General features: G+C 49.4%; 1 protein-coding gene across 6 annotated transcripts in view; it reads left to right on the top strand.

Moving 5' to 3' along the window:
- Window positions 1-16,167, top strand: part of VTI1A (vesicle transport through interaction with t-SNAREs 1A) — a 475,911-nt gene that overhangs the window by 316,016 nt on the left and 143,728 nt on the right. For 4 of the 6 annotated variants that reach the window (XM_073562138.1, XM_073562139.1, XM_073562140.1 and 1 more), the window contains one exon: window positions 1,391-1,452. In XM_073562138.1, the coding sequence (XP_073418239.1) occupies window positions 1,391-1,452 (62 nt within the window). Of the gene's footprint in view, window positions 1-1,390; window positions 1,462-16,167 lie in introns of all 6 variants that reach the window. The other 2 variants (XM_073562142.1, XM_073562143.1) reach the window with 1 other exon arrangement.

Here is a 16,167-nt window from a genome sequence, read left to right on the forward strand (position 1 = left end):
TCAGCGTTGTCTAGATTTGTCAGCGTCGTCTAGATTTGTCAGCCTCTCCGTGATCGGTCAGCCTCTCCGTGATCGGTCCGCGTCTCCGTGATCGGTCCGCGTCTCCGTGATCGGTCCGCGTCTCCGTGATCGGTCCGCCTCTCCGTGATCGGTCCGCCTCTCCGTGATCGGTCCGCCTCTCCGTGATCGGTCCACCTCTCCGTGATCGGTCAGCGTCTCCCTGATCGGTCAGCGTCTCCCTGATCGGTCAGCGTCTCCCTGATCGGTCAGCGTCTCCCTGATCGGTCAGCGTCTCCCTGATCGGTCAGCGTCTCCCTGATCGGTCAGCGTCTCCCTGATCGGTCAGCGTCTCCCTGATCGGTCAGCGTCTCCCTAATTGGTCAGCGTCTCCCTGATTGGTCAGCATCACCCAGGTCATTCAGTCTCTCCCTGATCGGTCAGCATGTCCCTGCACACCCAGATCATTCAGCCTCTTCCAGATCATTCAGCCTCTCCGTGATCGGTCAGCCTCTCCGTGATCGGTCAGCCTCTCCGTGATCGGTCAGCCTCTCCGTGATCGGTCAGCCTCTCCGTGATCGGTCAGCCTCTCCGTGATCGGTCAGCCTCTCCGTGATCGGTCAGCCTCTCCGTGATCGGTCAGCCTCTCCCTGATCGGTCAGCCTCTCCCTGATCGGTCAGCCTCTCCCTGATCGGTCAGCCTCTCCCTGATCGGTCAGCCTCTCCCTGATCGGTCAGCCTCTCCCTGATCGGTCAGCCTCTCCCTGATCGGTCAGCCTCTCCCTGATCGGTCAGCGTCTCCCTGATCGGTCAGCGTCTCCCTGATCGGTCAGCGTCTCCCTGATCGGTCAGCATCACCCAGGTCATTCAGTCTCTCCCTGATCGGTCAGCATGTCCCTGCACACCCAGATCATTCAGCCTCTTCCAGATCATTCAGCCTCTCCGTGATTGGTCAGCCTCTCCGTGATAGGTCAGCCTCTCCGTGCTCGGTCAGCCTCTCCGTGATCGGTCAGCCTCTCCGTGATCGGTCAGCCTCTCCGTGATCGGTCAGCCTCTCCGTGATCGGTCAGCCTCTCCGTGATCGGTCAGCCTCTCCGTGATCGGTCAGCCTCTCCGTGATCGGTCAGCCTCTCCCAGATCATTCAGACTCTCCCAGATCATTCAGACTCTCCCAGATCATTCAGACTCTCCCAGATCATTCAGCCTCTCCCAGATCATTCTGCCTCTCCCTGAGCGGTCAGCCTCTCCCTAAGCGGTCATCCTCTCCCTGAGCGGTCATCGTCTCTGTGATCGGTCAGCGTCTCCCTGATCGGTCATCGTCCTCAGATGTAGAAAGGGGTGAAATTGTTGCCTTGACCATTATTCATTGGACATTTCTGTTTTTCACCCTCAGCTACGAGAGACGGACACGAACCTGGGGAAGAGCTCCAGAATCCTGACTGGGATGTTACGAAGGTAAGAGAGGTAGGAGCATGTTTTATTCCTCCATGTACCGCAGCTCCTACCTGTGGTCTGTATAGCACCAACGCATGCCGCCGCGCCGTACACAGAGGGGAATGATTACAGTCTCGTACACAACCTATCACTCTCATCATCTCTGTCCACAAGCTCACGACGTATTCTCCCACGTCCTTGGTAAATCTTCCCATGAAGGGGTTAATGGCGTGTCCCTGGCAGCCCCCCAGCTCTGGGGCCCCAGGACGGGCTGATTAAGAGTAATATGTAAGTGACACTATCTAAATGTGCAATCCAGGAGGGAGAGGCGCGGCAATTGAAATCGATGCTCCGGAGCGTGCAGACAATCAGGCATGGAGGGCGGCCTCTGCCCCACCAGCCGTATCCATCCCTCCGCAAACATCTCCCCTACTGTCAGCTCTCATTAAAGGAGCCTCTCGCTTCAAGTCAGAAAATCATTCATCATTTTTAGGGGCAAAATAACCACAAACCGTTATTTAAATAATATTATATTAATGTTAAAGTTCACTTGTCACTTAGCGCCGCCGATTAATCAGACGTAACATTTACAGGCCGCGCTTTATCCTCCGCGATCAGGGCTGCGAGCCGAGCGCCTGAAATAAGGATTTATGGCTTTATTTGTCCCTCTACGTTCACCTGATCTTTCTGCTTGATGTCCCCCACCTTACCTTCCGAAGACCCCGTTATGTGGTGTTTGTACAATAACACTCGCGACTCCCAAGGTACGAGGCACCGTGGATCGCCGCCTCTTATCATATAGGAACTTCTCTATGGACATTTTTAGCCCGTTGCCTAAATAATCACACCATCTGTCTTTAGTTGACTGCTGTGGTCATTTCTTCTGAGACCTTCATGTAGATCTGGACTCACAACCTCTGGGGTCCGGCAGTCCAGAGACGTCACTGGTGGGATCTTACCAAAAACGGGTGTCTTTACAGGGTCTCTGCTCCAGCTGTATGTAAATTGTATCATGGAACGTTCTGAAGGTTCCTAATTTCCTTAGTATTTGACTGTTCTTGACAATCTCTGCCTGCTGTCAGTGAATGTGTGCATGTACTGTTCACTAGCAGGATGTCCGAGCTCTGATGACCAGAAATAAGGAAACTCCATATATAAAGATCTTATTTTACGGAAACCATACACTGTAATTAGCCGTCACCTGCCGACTTGCCCATAAACCCCCATGCACAATAGATGGAAGTCAGCCATCGGCATCAAGGATGACAAGCTATTTTGTGTGGGAGAGAGAAGGATCGGGGGGGGAGTTGGAATTTCATTGCCCGAATCTTTTCTTTTTAGGGGGTCCCGGTGTGAGGGGATTGACAGCTATCTTTTCTATATGGCCAGTGTCGTCTTGTGGAGGAGCCTATGTTCACGTCAGTCGCATCGAAATGGAGGGGTTTGGCCGACATCGATGTCATGTGTATGGAGTACCCTAATAGTAGACGACCTGACCGTTTCCAGGTGCAGTGAGAAGGGTCTCCTGATTACACTTACAGGGGAACGGGGGGAAGTTCTGATTTTACAAAATTTGCCCAAGAATAGGGAATGTTATAAAGTAAAGCCATAACCATTGTGGCCCCGTTGGATCCCCCTCTTCCCTAGCGCCAATCCTGGTCACATTTCTGACGGCCAGAGTCTAGTGGACAGCGTCACTGGAGTGGTGGGGAATCTAGTGGGTAAATAATGAATATTTCTTTATTTTATAGCATATTCTACCTTTTCTGCGTCATGGGTAACGTTATGTCGAACCCCTTTAAGGCATTCTTCCTTTGGATGCCAACATCAAGACTTTGTGGGTACCCATTGGATTATATGTATTTTCTATGGGCAAGTTCAACAAGTTGCCATGTGACGGAGCCCCACCACAAACTTGTCAGGACTCTGTCAGGACCCTGTCGGCATCGGCAGACTGCCAAGCCGAGCAGGGTGACACTATGGGAGAGCGCAGGGTCCAATACAGTAGTGACGGTTCAAGCAGACAGGACCTGCGGCACTGAAAATAGTAAGAAGTCCCAGGACCTAGATCATGTGGCTGCAGGGGGCGGGGCTTAGCATCCTACTGCTGCAGATGATATAATGTACCTACTGCAGGGAAACTGTAGAAGAGGAGAGGAAAACGCAGGTCAGACAAGCGAGGGTTCGAACACGGAGAGGGCTGTGCGGTACCAGAGTGACGAGCAAAGAATAGTCAAGTCACAGGCAGAGGGTCATACACAGAGAGGGTAGCGCAGTACAAGAGGGACAGGCAGAACTTGTAACAGGGACAGACCTGGTCAAAACCAAACAAGCAAGCAAGATATACGGCACGAGGTCAACTAACTCAGCCGAGGGCAGGAGTATAACTGACACCGGACCTAGGTCAAGTGAGCATTAAATAGCCGCCCTCTGCCAGAGAGAGGCAGAAACAATTAACCCCTGTCTGACCAGGACGGGCCAAAGACAAAGCCCATCCTGGATCATGACAGTACCCTCCTCTCAATGGGGGGCCACTGGACCCCCGGGTCTCTCAGGATACTTGGTGTGAAAGGCCCGGACCAGCCGATCCGCATGAACCGATCGAGCAGGAACCCACGACCTGTCTTCAGGACCGTAGCCTTTCCAATGTACAAGATATTGAAGGGCACGACGGACCAACCTAGAGTCAACAATTCGTTCCACCTCGTACTCAGACTGCCCGTCTACCAAAACCGGTGGTGGGGAAGACGATGATCCCTCCCCACAGGACCTCACAGGTTTCAAAAGGGCCCTATGGAAAACATTGGGGATCCGTAGAGATGGGGGGGGAGAGGCAACCGAAAAGCCACCGGGTTAACCACTTTGGTAATTTCATAGGGACCAATAAACTTAGGTCCAAGCTGCGCAGAGGGGACCTTGAGCCTTATATTCTTGGCAGATAACCATACCTTATCCCCAATCTGGAACACCGGCCCCGTGGACCGTTTTTTGTCTGCAAAAAACTTATATTTATCCTGGGCCTTCGTAATGTTACTCTGGACCTCCCGCCATACCTCCCCCAACCTCTTGATATTCTCATCCGCCCCAGGACACCCAGAGTCCAAACGGGAAAACTCTCCGAAATGAGGATGAAACCCATAGTTGCAGAAAAAGGGAGATGTACCCATAGACCGGTTAATGCGGTTGTTAAACGCAAACTCGGCCAAAGGTAACGCAGTACACCAATCATCCTGTCGTGCTGAGGTCAAGCAACGCAGAATTTGCTCCAGAGACTGATTGGTCCGCTCGGTCTGCCCATTAGTCTCTGGATGGTAAGCGGAAGAAAAGGACAGACCAATACCCAACCTCTTACAAAATGCCCTCCAAAATCTGGAAACAAATTGTACTCCTCTATCAGACACCACATTCAAGGGTACCCCATGCAACCGCACCACATGCTCAACAAACAATCTGGACAACGTTTCCGCATTAGGTAGAGCTGCCAAAGGTACAAAATGTGCCTGCTTACTAAACCTGTCCGCTACAACCCAAACTACGGTATTACCCTTGGAGGGGGGAAGGTTGGTGATGAAATCCATGGACAAATGAGTCCATGGTCTCTCAGGAATTGGCAGTGGTACCAATTCCCCGGCCGGCCGGTTATGGGGGGTTTTCGCACGGGCACAAACTTCACACGCAGACACATATTCCCCAACATCAGAGGCTAAAGAAGACCACCAGAATATTCTAGCGATGGCCTTCCGGGTAGCCGAGATCCCTGGATGTCCACTCAGAACTGAGTCATGGAACTCCCGGAGGACCTTGAGATGAAACTGAGCTAGTACGTAAAGTTTATCCACCGGCTTAGCCGGAGGTGCAAGAGACTGGGCTTCCCGAATCTCCCGTTTCAACATATTAGAAATACCTGCCACAACCACCCCAGGCTGAAGAATGGAGGATGGAGGTTCGGGGGGAGACACCGGATCTAGACTGCGTGACAAGGCATCAGCTCTGACATTTTTGGATCCTGGCCGAAAAGTGATAGAGAAGTGGAATCGGGAAAAAAAAAGTGACCATCTAGCCTGTCTAGGAGTCAACCTTTTAGCTGACTCAAAGTAAGCTAGGTTCTTGTGGTCCGTAATTACGGTTATGGGATGGACCGCCCCCTCAAAAAAATGCCTCCATATTTCAAAAGCCAACTTCACAGCCAGAAGTTCTCGATTCCCAACATCATAGTTTCTCTCCGCAGGGGAGAATTTCTTCGAGAAAAAGGCGCAAGGTCTCAAATTAGTCAAAGTGGCGAGTCCCTGGGACAATACCGCCCCCACTCCCACCTCTGAGGCGTAAACCTCAACAATAAATGGTTCAGACGGGTCCGGTTGAATAAGAACCGGAGCAGACATGAAACATTTTTTTAAAAACTGAAACGCCGCTATCGCTGCGGCTGACCAATTCTTGATATCGGCCTCCTTTTTAGTCATGTCTGTGAGGGGTTTAACCACCTGTGAGAACCCCCTAATAAATTTGCGATAATAATTGGCGAATCCTAGGAAACACTGCAGAGCCAGTAAAATCACAAGGTTGAACCCAATCGACAATGGCCTGCACCTTATTAGGATCCATGCGATACCCCTCAGCAGACACAATGAACCCCAGAAAGGACAGTTCCTGAACAAAAAATAAACATTTCTCTAGTTTAGCAAACAGACAGTTCTCCCGAAGCCTTTGGAGGACTGCTCGAATATGACCAATGTGAGCCTGTTTATCAGGAGAGTAGATCATTATGTCATCCAAATACACCACCATAAAACGTCCAATAAAATCAGAGAACACGTGGTTTATGAAATTTTGGAATACCGCTGGAGCATTGGTCAGACCGAAAGGCATGACCAAATTTTCAAACAACCCTTCAGTAGTGAGAAAACCGTTTTCCACTCATCTCCTTCCCGGACTCGGATAAGGTTATACGCTCCCCGTAGATCTGATTTCGAAAAACAATTAGCTCGGGACAACTGGTTGTACAAATCAGGAATAAGTGGGAGGGGATACGTATTTCTCACAGTTATCTTATTAAACTCTCGAAAATCGAGGCATGGGCGTAAACCACCGTCTTTTTTCTTTACAAAAAAGAACCCCGCCGCCACGGGAGAGACAGAAGGACGAATGTGTCCCTTACGGAGACTCTCGGAAATGTATTCCTTCATAGCAGCCCGTTCGGGACCCGAAAGGTTATACAAGCGGGCCTTGGGCAATTTAGCACCTGGAACCAGGTCAATTGCACGATCAAATGGGCGGTGTGGTGGTAAAACCTCAGCCTCTTTTTCGGCGAAAACGTCTGTATAGTCTTTTAGGTACTCCGGAATACCTTCCAGACCCACGGACGACACAGACACAGTAGCAAGACATTTTTCTCTCTCACCCATGACAGCACCACGGAGAGAGGGGATCCGCCCTTCAGGGACAGGAACCTACAGAAAAAAGGCGGTACCTCTCCTCCGCCTTCAGTTGGGTTCCTGTCCCTGACGGGGGGACCCACAGTACGGCGTACCTGTGAGGAGTCCGGGGCCGGCCTGTCCGGGTATCGGCAGCGGGGGGGCCCCTGTCGCGGCAGGTGCGGTGCCCGAAGCCGCCACCGCCGGGGCCGATGCGGGCTGCCGAGTGAGCGGGGGGGAGAGACGCCGGAGTCGCCGCTCCGGAAAGGAGGTCGGGGCTCAGCGGGACCCGGTGGAGCGTGGGCAGCGCCATGGTACGGAGAGTACCAAGATGGCCGCTGCCCCGGAAGTAGACCAACGACTTCCGGGTCCCGGAACCGGGCGCATGCGCAGGAGCGCGCTTCCTGACCAGCGCGTGCAGGGGGAGCGGTGACGTCACGCGGTGCCAAGTTTAAAAAAGGTGAGGTGCAGAAACTCCTGGCTGGAAGCGATCCTAACAATGGAGGATAGCGACCAGCAACAGGAGCAGAGGCAGCAGCTGAAACAGCAGCAGCAGCACCACCAACACCACCACCGACAAAAGGAACGAAACACAGAGTGCCGTTCCAGCAGTCACTCCACGCGGCGTAGCACGTCAGCAGCGAGGAGCAGAACGCCACCAGATCATCAGCCTATACAGGACCTGACTCCGTCTCCCGTACCGATACCTGCAGCCGCGCGCCTTTTTTTGGGGTAAGTGATCTTCGTGAATGTCACCCTTGTAATGCAATCCCTCTCCCTTATTAGGGAAAGAAGAAGGCTAAAAAGAAGAACAGGGAATGTCCCACTTGCGCTAAACCCCTACCGGTATCATGGGAGAAAAAACTATGCGAGTCCTGTACAAAAGAAATTGTTTGTCAGGAGACTCCGGATTTCACATCTGACCTAAGGGCCGCAATTAAATCAGAGGTCCAGAGTGCCCTCGAATCCCTTAAACATAAGGATAAAACGAGGAAAAAAGACACGGTAGAAACCTCCCAGTCAGACTCTTCCACATCGGGAGAAATCTCGACTAAATCCTCAGAATCCGGCTCCTCATCCTCAGACGAGGAAACAGGAGGACGCCATTGTTTTCCCCTAGAAGAGGTAGACAAACTGGTGAAAGCTGTAAGGTCTACCATGGGGGTATTGGACCCGAGGCCGGATAAGACAGTCCAGGACATAATGTTCGGGGGGCTAGGCCAGAAAAAACGGAGAGTATTTCCGCTAAACGAAATCGTCAAGGGTCTAATCAAAAGGGAATGGGACAAGCCAGACAGGAAAAATACTACAGTCCCTTCCCTTAAAAGGAAATATCCCTTTGAGGAGGAGGCATCCACATCTTGGGACAGAGCCCCGAAACTCGATGTGGCAGTCGCTAAAGCCTCAAAGAAATTCGCCCTTCCCTTTGAGGACATGGGCACCCTCAGGGACCCCCTAGATAAGAAGGCAGATACCTTTCTAAAGGGGGCTTGGGAGTCTGCAGGCGGTAACCTCAGGCCAGCGATAGCGGCGACATGTACCTCAAGAGCCCTAATGGTATGGGTGGACCAACTTGAGAAACAGCTGAGGGAAGGGACACCTAGAGATAAAATTCTAGATTCTATCCCAGTAATAAGGGGAGCGGCTGCATTCCTAGCAGACTCATCGGCCGATTCAGTCAGACTGTCGTCCAAAACAGCAGCGCTTTCAAACGCGGCCCGAAGGACACTATGGCTTAAAAGTTGGCCAGGGGACCTTCAGACCAAAATGAAATTATGCTCCATCCCCTGTGAAGGAAAATTCCTTTTTGGGGAAACGTTAGATGACATCCTCCAGAAAGCAGGGGACAAGAAAAAAGGATTCCCAAATTTAGGGCCAGCGGCATTTAAAAGACCCTTTCGGAATAGGAGGTTTTTTCAGAGAAGACCACCAAGGGAACAAAAGTGGGATGATAAAAGAAGAGATAGAGGCTTCTTCTTTAATAACTCTCCCCGGGACAAAAAGCCCTCCAAGTGACAGTACGCCAAGGTTGGGAGGAAGGTTATCATTTTTCCTTCCAGCCTGGAGGAGAATTTCAACAAATCCCTGGATAATAAACCTAATCCAGGAGGGCCTAAGGATAAACTTTTTCTCTCTCCCGCCTCAAAAATATGTAACAACGCCGCTGAGATCCAGCATGCGAGAACAGGAAGCGCTAGAAAGTGAGGTTCGAGGCCTAGTAAAAAAAGGAGTCCTCCAGGAGGTCCCCCTGCAGGATATGGGCAGAGGGTTCTACTCCCCTCTTTTTCTAGTGACCAAACCAGACGGCACCTTTCGTACAATTATAAATCTGAGAAAGCTAAACAAATACGTCAAGAACCAGAGCTTCAAAATGGAGTCGATCAAATCTACCACCAAAGTCCTGTTCCCAAACTGCTACATGACTGTGTTGGACCTCAGCGACGCTTATTATCACGTCCCTATCCACAAAGACTCCAGGAAGTATCTGAGGTTAGCCGTCTCAATAAAAGGCAAGGTCAAAGAATTTCAGTACAGAGCCCTGCCGTTCGGAATATCGATAGCCCCGCGAGTATTCACCAAAATAGTAGCGGAAATGATGGCTCATATAAGGGAACAAGATATAATAATAATCCCGTATCTAGACGATTTCCTAATAGCGGGCAGCTCGGCTCAAAAATGCAGGGAACAGAGAGACAGGGTGATGAACACTCTACAAGACCTGGGCTGGCTTCTAAATCTAAAAAAATCAAGATTGGAGCCCAGCAGGGTACAAGAATTCTTGGGCCTAACACTAGACTCAAGCATTCAGGAGTGTCGCCTCCCAAACCACAAAAAGGAGAAGATCGCTCAAATTACAGCAAGAGCAATCCAAAATCCCTCCATGACACTAAGGAAGGCCATGTCACTGTTGGGTTCACTATCTGCCTGCCTACCAGCAGTTCAATGGGCTCAGTTACACACGAGAAATCTCCAGTGGGACTTATTGGCCAACCAGGCAGTAGTAGGGGGACACCTAGAGGGTCGCATTACCCTAAATTCAAGCACTATTCATTCCCTAGCTTGGTGGGGAAACCAGGAGAACCTGTCCAAAGGGATCCCCTGGGCACCAAAGATAACACACGTAGTGACAACAGATGCCAGTCCCACAGGATGGGGAGCGCACATGAACAACGAGGTGACTCAGAGCGAATGGGGAAATCAAGAATTAAGAGCCTCCTCAAATCAAAAGGAGCTTCTAGCAGTAGGCTATGCCCTAACACACTTCCTACCCCTACTCCAGAACTACCATGTCCGTATCCTTTCGGACAATCGGGTCACAGTGGCCTATATAAACCACCAGGGGGGAACCAGGTCCCGAACCCTAATGGACACATCCGCCAAAATCCTCAAACTAGCGGAGGCAAACCTATTATCTCTGACAGCCCTACACATCCGCGGTACAGAGAATCAAAGGGCAGACTTTCTGAGCCGCACCCAATTGCGACAGGGGGAATGGGTACTAAAGCAGTCCATTTTTCGGCAGATTGTAAAAATGTGGGGGACCCCAGACGTGGATCTGTTCGCCGACTTCAAAAACAAAAAAGTAGACGCCTTCTGCTCCCTAGATCCCAGGGGGAATCCTCTAACTCTGGATGCATTTATGCTCCCATGGACACAGAATCTAACATATGCCTTTCCCCCAATCATGCTCATTCCAGCAGTCCTAAAGAAAGTCAGGCAGGACAGGGCAAGAATGATACTGATAGCCCCCTTCTGGCCCAAAAGAACCTGGTTTTCCTGGCTAAGAATGCTCTCAGTAACCGACCCATGGGTCCTACCGGATCTCCCGGACCTGCTATCGCAGGGCCCAGTGCTACATCCTCAGGCACCGAACCTCTATTTAACAGCATGGAATTTGAGAGGGCACTGATGAGGGACAGGGGTTTTTCAGAAAACCTGATAACTACACTACAAAAGAGTAGGAAACCGGTTACAATGAGAGCTTATGGTAGAATATGGAAAAAATTTCTATCCACCTCTAGGGCAAAGGTTCAGGACGGGGTTCAGATTGATAAGATCCTAGAATTCCTACAAGTGGGCCTAGAACAGGGTCTGGCGGTCAACACATTAAAAGTACAAATAGCGGCATTAGGCGCCCTCTATAACCATGATGTGGCAGGTGACCCCTGGGTAGCACGGTTTATTAAAGCCGCAACCAGATCGAGGCCAATAGCCAGTCAAAGATTACCATCATGGGACCTGAATCTTGTACTTTCAACACTGACAGGCCCTCCGTTTGAACCAATTCACTCGGCACCCCTAAAAATCTTATCTCTTAAAACGGTGCTTCTGGTGGCACTAACATCAGCCCGAAGAGTGAGCGATATTCAAGCCTTGTCAGCGGGGCCTCCTTTCACAAAAATTCTAGAGGATAGAGTTATCTTAAAACCTGACCCAGCCTATTTGCCCAAAGTGTCATCACATTTTCACAGGTCCCAGGAGGTAGTCCTTCCTTCCTTCTGCCCAAATCCAAAAAATAAGGGGGAAGAAAAGTTCCACACTTTAGATGTTAAAAGGTGCCTAGTACAGTACTTAGAGGCCACCAAAAAGTGTAGGAAGGAAGGCTCTCTCTTTGTATGTTTCCAGGGTCCTCGGAAGGGGCTCAAAGCATCCAAGAGTACCCTGGCAAGGTAGATAAGGGATGCAATTGCCCTGGCATATTCATCCAGCGGGAATACCATCCCAGAAGGGCTGAGAGCTCATTCCACAAGGGCAATGGCGACCTCATGGGCTGAAAGATCTGAGGTATCAATAGAACAAATCTGTAAGGCGGCCACCTGGTCATCACCTTCGACCTTTTTTAGGCACTATAGATTAGATCTAGCCTCTACATCTGACCTGACCTTCGGGAGAAGGGTCCTTCAGGCGGTGGTCCCTCCCTAAGCTACCAATCTCTGAAATTCTCTCCGTGGTGCTGTCATGGGTGAGAGAGAATAGCTTAGTTACTCACCGATAACGGTGTTTCTCGGAACCCATAACAAAGCATGAAATATGTTCCTGGTGCAAGGAACTCACTTTAAGGAGAAACTCCTCTGTAAGAAATATGACGACATTCTTAGCCAGTGGTGTTTTGTCAATGGCAACAATGTGAATAGGAGTCTCCAACCTAACTGTCCCTAACTTACACCTGGACACCAAGTCAGAGTCAATAAAGTTCAACGACGATCCGCAATACACGAAAGCAGAAGTGGGTGTGGAGACACTCCCACAACAAAGTTCCACTTGCAACAACATTTTTGAAAATGGAGAAAAAGGCACCTGAGAGCCTGGGTGACCTCCACGGCAATCACCCGGGCTCAGTCGCTTGCTGGTCGGTTGACAGGAGGGGCAATCCTTTTTCTAATGTCCAGAATCACCACAGTGAAAACAGCATTTTCCCAAGCGCCGTTGTCTCTTTTCTTTCTCCTTGAGGTTGATGGTTCCCATCTCCATGGTTTCCAATGTAGGACTGGCTCCCCTTCCTTTGGAAAATAACGGGGTTTCAATCTGCATCACTCCCCTCGCCCGTAGCCTGTGATCCATTTGGACGGCTTGTGTCATAGCCTCCTCCAGGGAATCAGGCGGAGGGTGGAGAGCCAAGGCATCCTTCAGACGGCCTCTATGGAACAAACCCCGGAGGACGGCCCAGCGTCTGAACTCTGAGCAAAACCACTCGGCTGAGTGCTTCCCCTGGCACACACTCATCACATGTCCTCAGCCGTACACATCCGATCAGGCTCATGATAAATATGCCCCAGGGCCTCAAAAAATACATCCACAGTCATACGCTCAGGGACAGTGGTCGGAAGGGAGAAAGCCCAAGCCTGGGGAGCTCCCTTTAACAGAGACATAATGACCCCCACTCTCTGACTTTCATTTCCAGAAGAGTGTGGTCTCAATGAAAAAAAAAGCTTACAGTCCTCCTTGAACACTTTGAATTCCCTTTTATCTCCAGAAAAGGTATCTGGTAACTCAACCGGAGACTCGGGAAATTAATGTAACATCCCAAACCCCTGATGATAAAACCCCTTGCACAGTGTCAGCGATCAACTGCTGAGACTGAGCAAGGACTCGTTGTTCCCCCAGGAGTCTCTGAGACATCTGAGTCAGGTGCTTTACCTGCCCAGAAAGAGCGTGCATAGGATCCATCACACACACAGGAGAAGGGGAGCAGATAAAAAAAATGGTAACGGTTAGTTATAATGTCAGGACTCTAATGTCAGGACCCTGTCGCGGTGTCGGCAGACTGCCACGCCGAGCAGGGTGACTTACCCACGCTATGGGAGAGCGCAGGGTCCAATACAGTAGTGACGGTTCAAGCAGACAGGACCTGCGGCACTGAAAATAGTAAGGAGTCCCATGACCTAGATCATGTGACTGTAGGGGGCGGGGCTTAGCATCCTACTTCTGCAGATGATATAATGTACCTACTGCAGGGAAACTGTAGAAGAGGAGAGGAAAACGCAGGTCAGACAAGCGAGGGTTCGAACACGGAGAGGGTTGTGCGGTACCAGAGGGACGAGCAAAGAATAGTCAAGTCACAGGCAGAGAGTCATACACAGAGGGGTAGCGCAGTACAAGAGGGACAGGCAGAACTCATAACAGGGACAGAACCGGATCAAAACCAAACAAGCAAGCAAGATATCAGGCACAAGGCACACGTACGCACGAGGTCAACTAACTCATCCGAGGGCAGGAGTATAACTGACACCGGACCTAGGTCAAGTGAGCATTAAATAGCCGCCCTCTGCCAGAGAGAGGCAGAAACAATTAACCCCTGTCTGACCAGGACGGGCCAAAGACAAGGCCCATCCTGGATCATGACAAAACTACTGTATTGTTTTCTGCAGAATTCTCTACAGTAAAAGTAAAGGGTGACTCCGTCCACTGCGGCTCTTGGGCACTAATCAGTAGGAGACATTACATCTATTATAAATAGGGCCTGGCTTAGATAGGGGGGCCCTAAACACAAGTTAAAAGTGGGGTCCCAAATGCTGAGCGTTCACCATCACACATTTAAGTTGCACGGTTTATGTTCAGGCCATTAAACAAGTGCGATCAGCTATACCGAAGTTTGTCACCTCTTGTTTACTTAGACGTATATATACACACAGAGCGCATACACAGTCGTATACACAGACCACATATACAGTCGTATACACACGTATACACAGAGCACATATACAGTCGTATACACAGACCACATATACAGTCGTATACACACGTATACACAGAGCACATATACAGTTGTATACACAGAGCACATACCCATGTATACATACAGCACATACACACGTGTACACAGAGCACATACACAGTCGTATACACAGAGCACATATACAGTCGTATACACACGTATACACAGAGCACATATACAGTCGTATACACACGTAGACACAGAGCACGTATACACAGAGCACATATACAGTCGTATACACAGAGCACATACACAGTCGTATACACAGAGCACATATACAGTCGTATACACACGTATACACAGAGCACATATACAGTCGTATACACACGTATACACAGAGCACATATACAGTCGTATACACAGAGCACATATACATTTGTATACACAGAGCACATACCCATTTATACACAGAGCACATACACACGTGTACACAGAGCACATATACAGTCGTATACACAGAGCACATACACAGTCGTATACACAGAGCACATATACAGTCGTATACACACGTATACACAGAGCACATATACAGTCGTATACACACGTATACACAGAGCACATATACAGTCGTATACACAGAGCACATATACATTTGTATACACAGAGCACATACCCATGTATACATACAGCACATACACACGTGTACACAGAGCACATATACAGTCGTATACACAGAGCACATATACAGTTTGTATACAGAGAGCACATACCCATGTATACATACAGCATATACACACGTGTACACAGAGCACATACACAGTCGTATACACACGTATACACAGAGCACATATACAGTCGTATACACAGAGCACATATACAGTTGTATACACAGAGCACATACCCATGTATACATACAGCACATACACATGTGTACACAGAGCACATACACACGTATACACAGAGCTCATATACAGTCGTATACACAAAGCATATACACAGAGCACATGTGTATACACAGCACATACACACATATACACAAAGAGCACATATACACGTCTACGCAGAGCGCATACACACATTTACACAGAGCACATACATATGTACAGTGGCTTGCGAAAGTATTCCCCCCCCTTGGCATTTTACCTATTTTGTTACATTACTACCTGTGTTTATATGTTTTATTTAATCTGATTTGTGTGATGCATCAGCACTAAATAGTCTAAGTTGGTCAAGTGAAGTGATACAAAATATAGGCATAAGTTAACTTTATGGGATCAAATAACTAAAATTTACATAAGCATACAGTACAGACCAAAAGTTTGGACACCTTCTCATTCAAAGAGTTTTCTTTATTTTCATGACTATGAAAATTGTACACTCACTGGCCACTTTATTAGGTACACCTGTCCAACTGTGTGTTAAGACTTAATTTCTAATCAGCCAATCACATGGCGGCAACTCAGTGCATTTAGGCATGTAGACATGGTCAAGACAATCTCCTGCAGTTCAAACCGAGCATCAGTATGGGGAAGAAAGGTGATTTGAGTGCCTTTGAACGTGGCATGATTGTTGGTGCCAGAAGGGCTGGTCTGAGAATTTCAGAAACTGCTGATCTACTGGGATTTTCACGCACAACCATCTCTAGGGTTTACAGAGAATGGTCCGAAAAAGAAAAAAAATCCAGTGAGCGGCAGTTCTGTGGCCGGAAATGCCATGTTGATGCCAGAGGTCAGAGGAGAATGGGCAGACTGGTTCGAGCTGATAGAAAGGCAACAGTGACTCAAATTGCCACCCGTTACAACCAAGGTAGGCAGAAGAGCATCTCTGAACGCACAGTGCGTCGAACTTTGAGGCAGATGGGCTACAGCAGCAGAAGACCACACTGGGTACCACTCCTCTCAGCTAAGAACAGGAAACTGAGGCTACAATTTGCACAAGCTCATCGAAATTGGACAGTAGAAGATTGGAAAAACGTTGCCTGGTCTGATGAGTCTCGATTTCTGCTGCGACATTCGGATGGTAGGGTCAGAATTTGGCGTAAACAACATGAAAGCATGGATCCATCCTGCCTTGTATCAACGGTTCAGGCTGGTGGTGGTGGTGTCATGGTGTGGGGAATTTTTTCTGGGCACTCTTTGGGCCCCTTGGTACCAATTGAGCATCGTTGCA

Source organism: Dendrobates tinctorius, unplaced genomic scaffold, assembly GCF_039654945.1.
Source record: "Dendrobates tinctorius isolate UK_male_01 unplaced genomic scaffold, ASM3965494v1 ptg000341l, whole genome shotgun sequence".
NCBI lineage: Eukaryota > Metazoa > Chordata > Amphibia > Anura > Dendrobatidae > Dendrobates > Dendrobates tinctorius.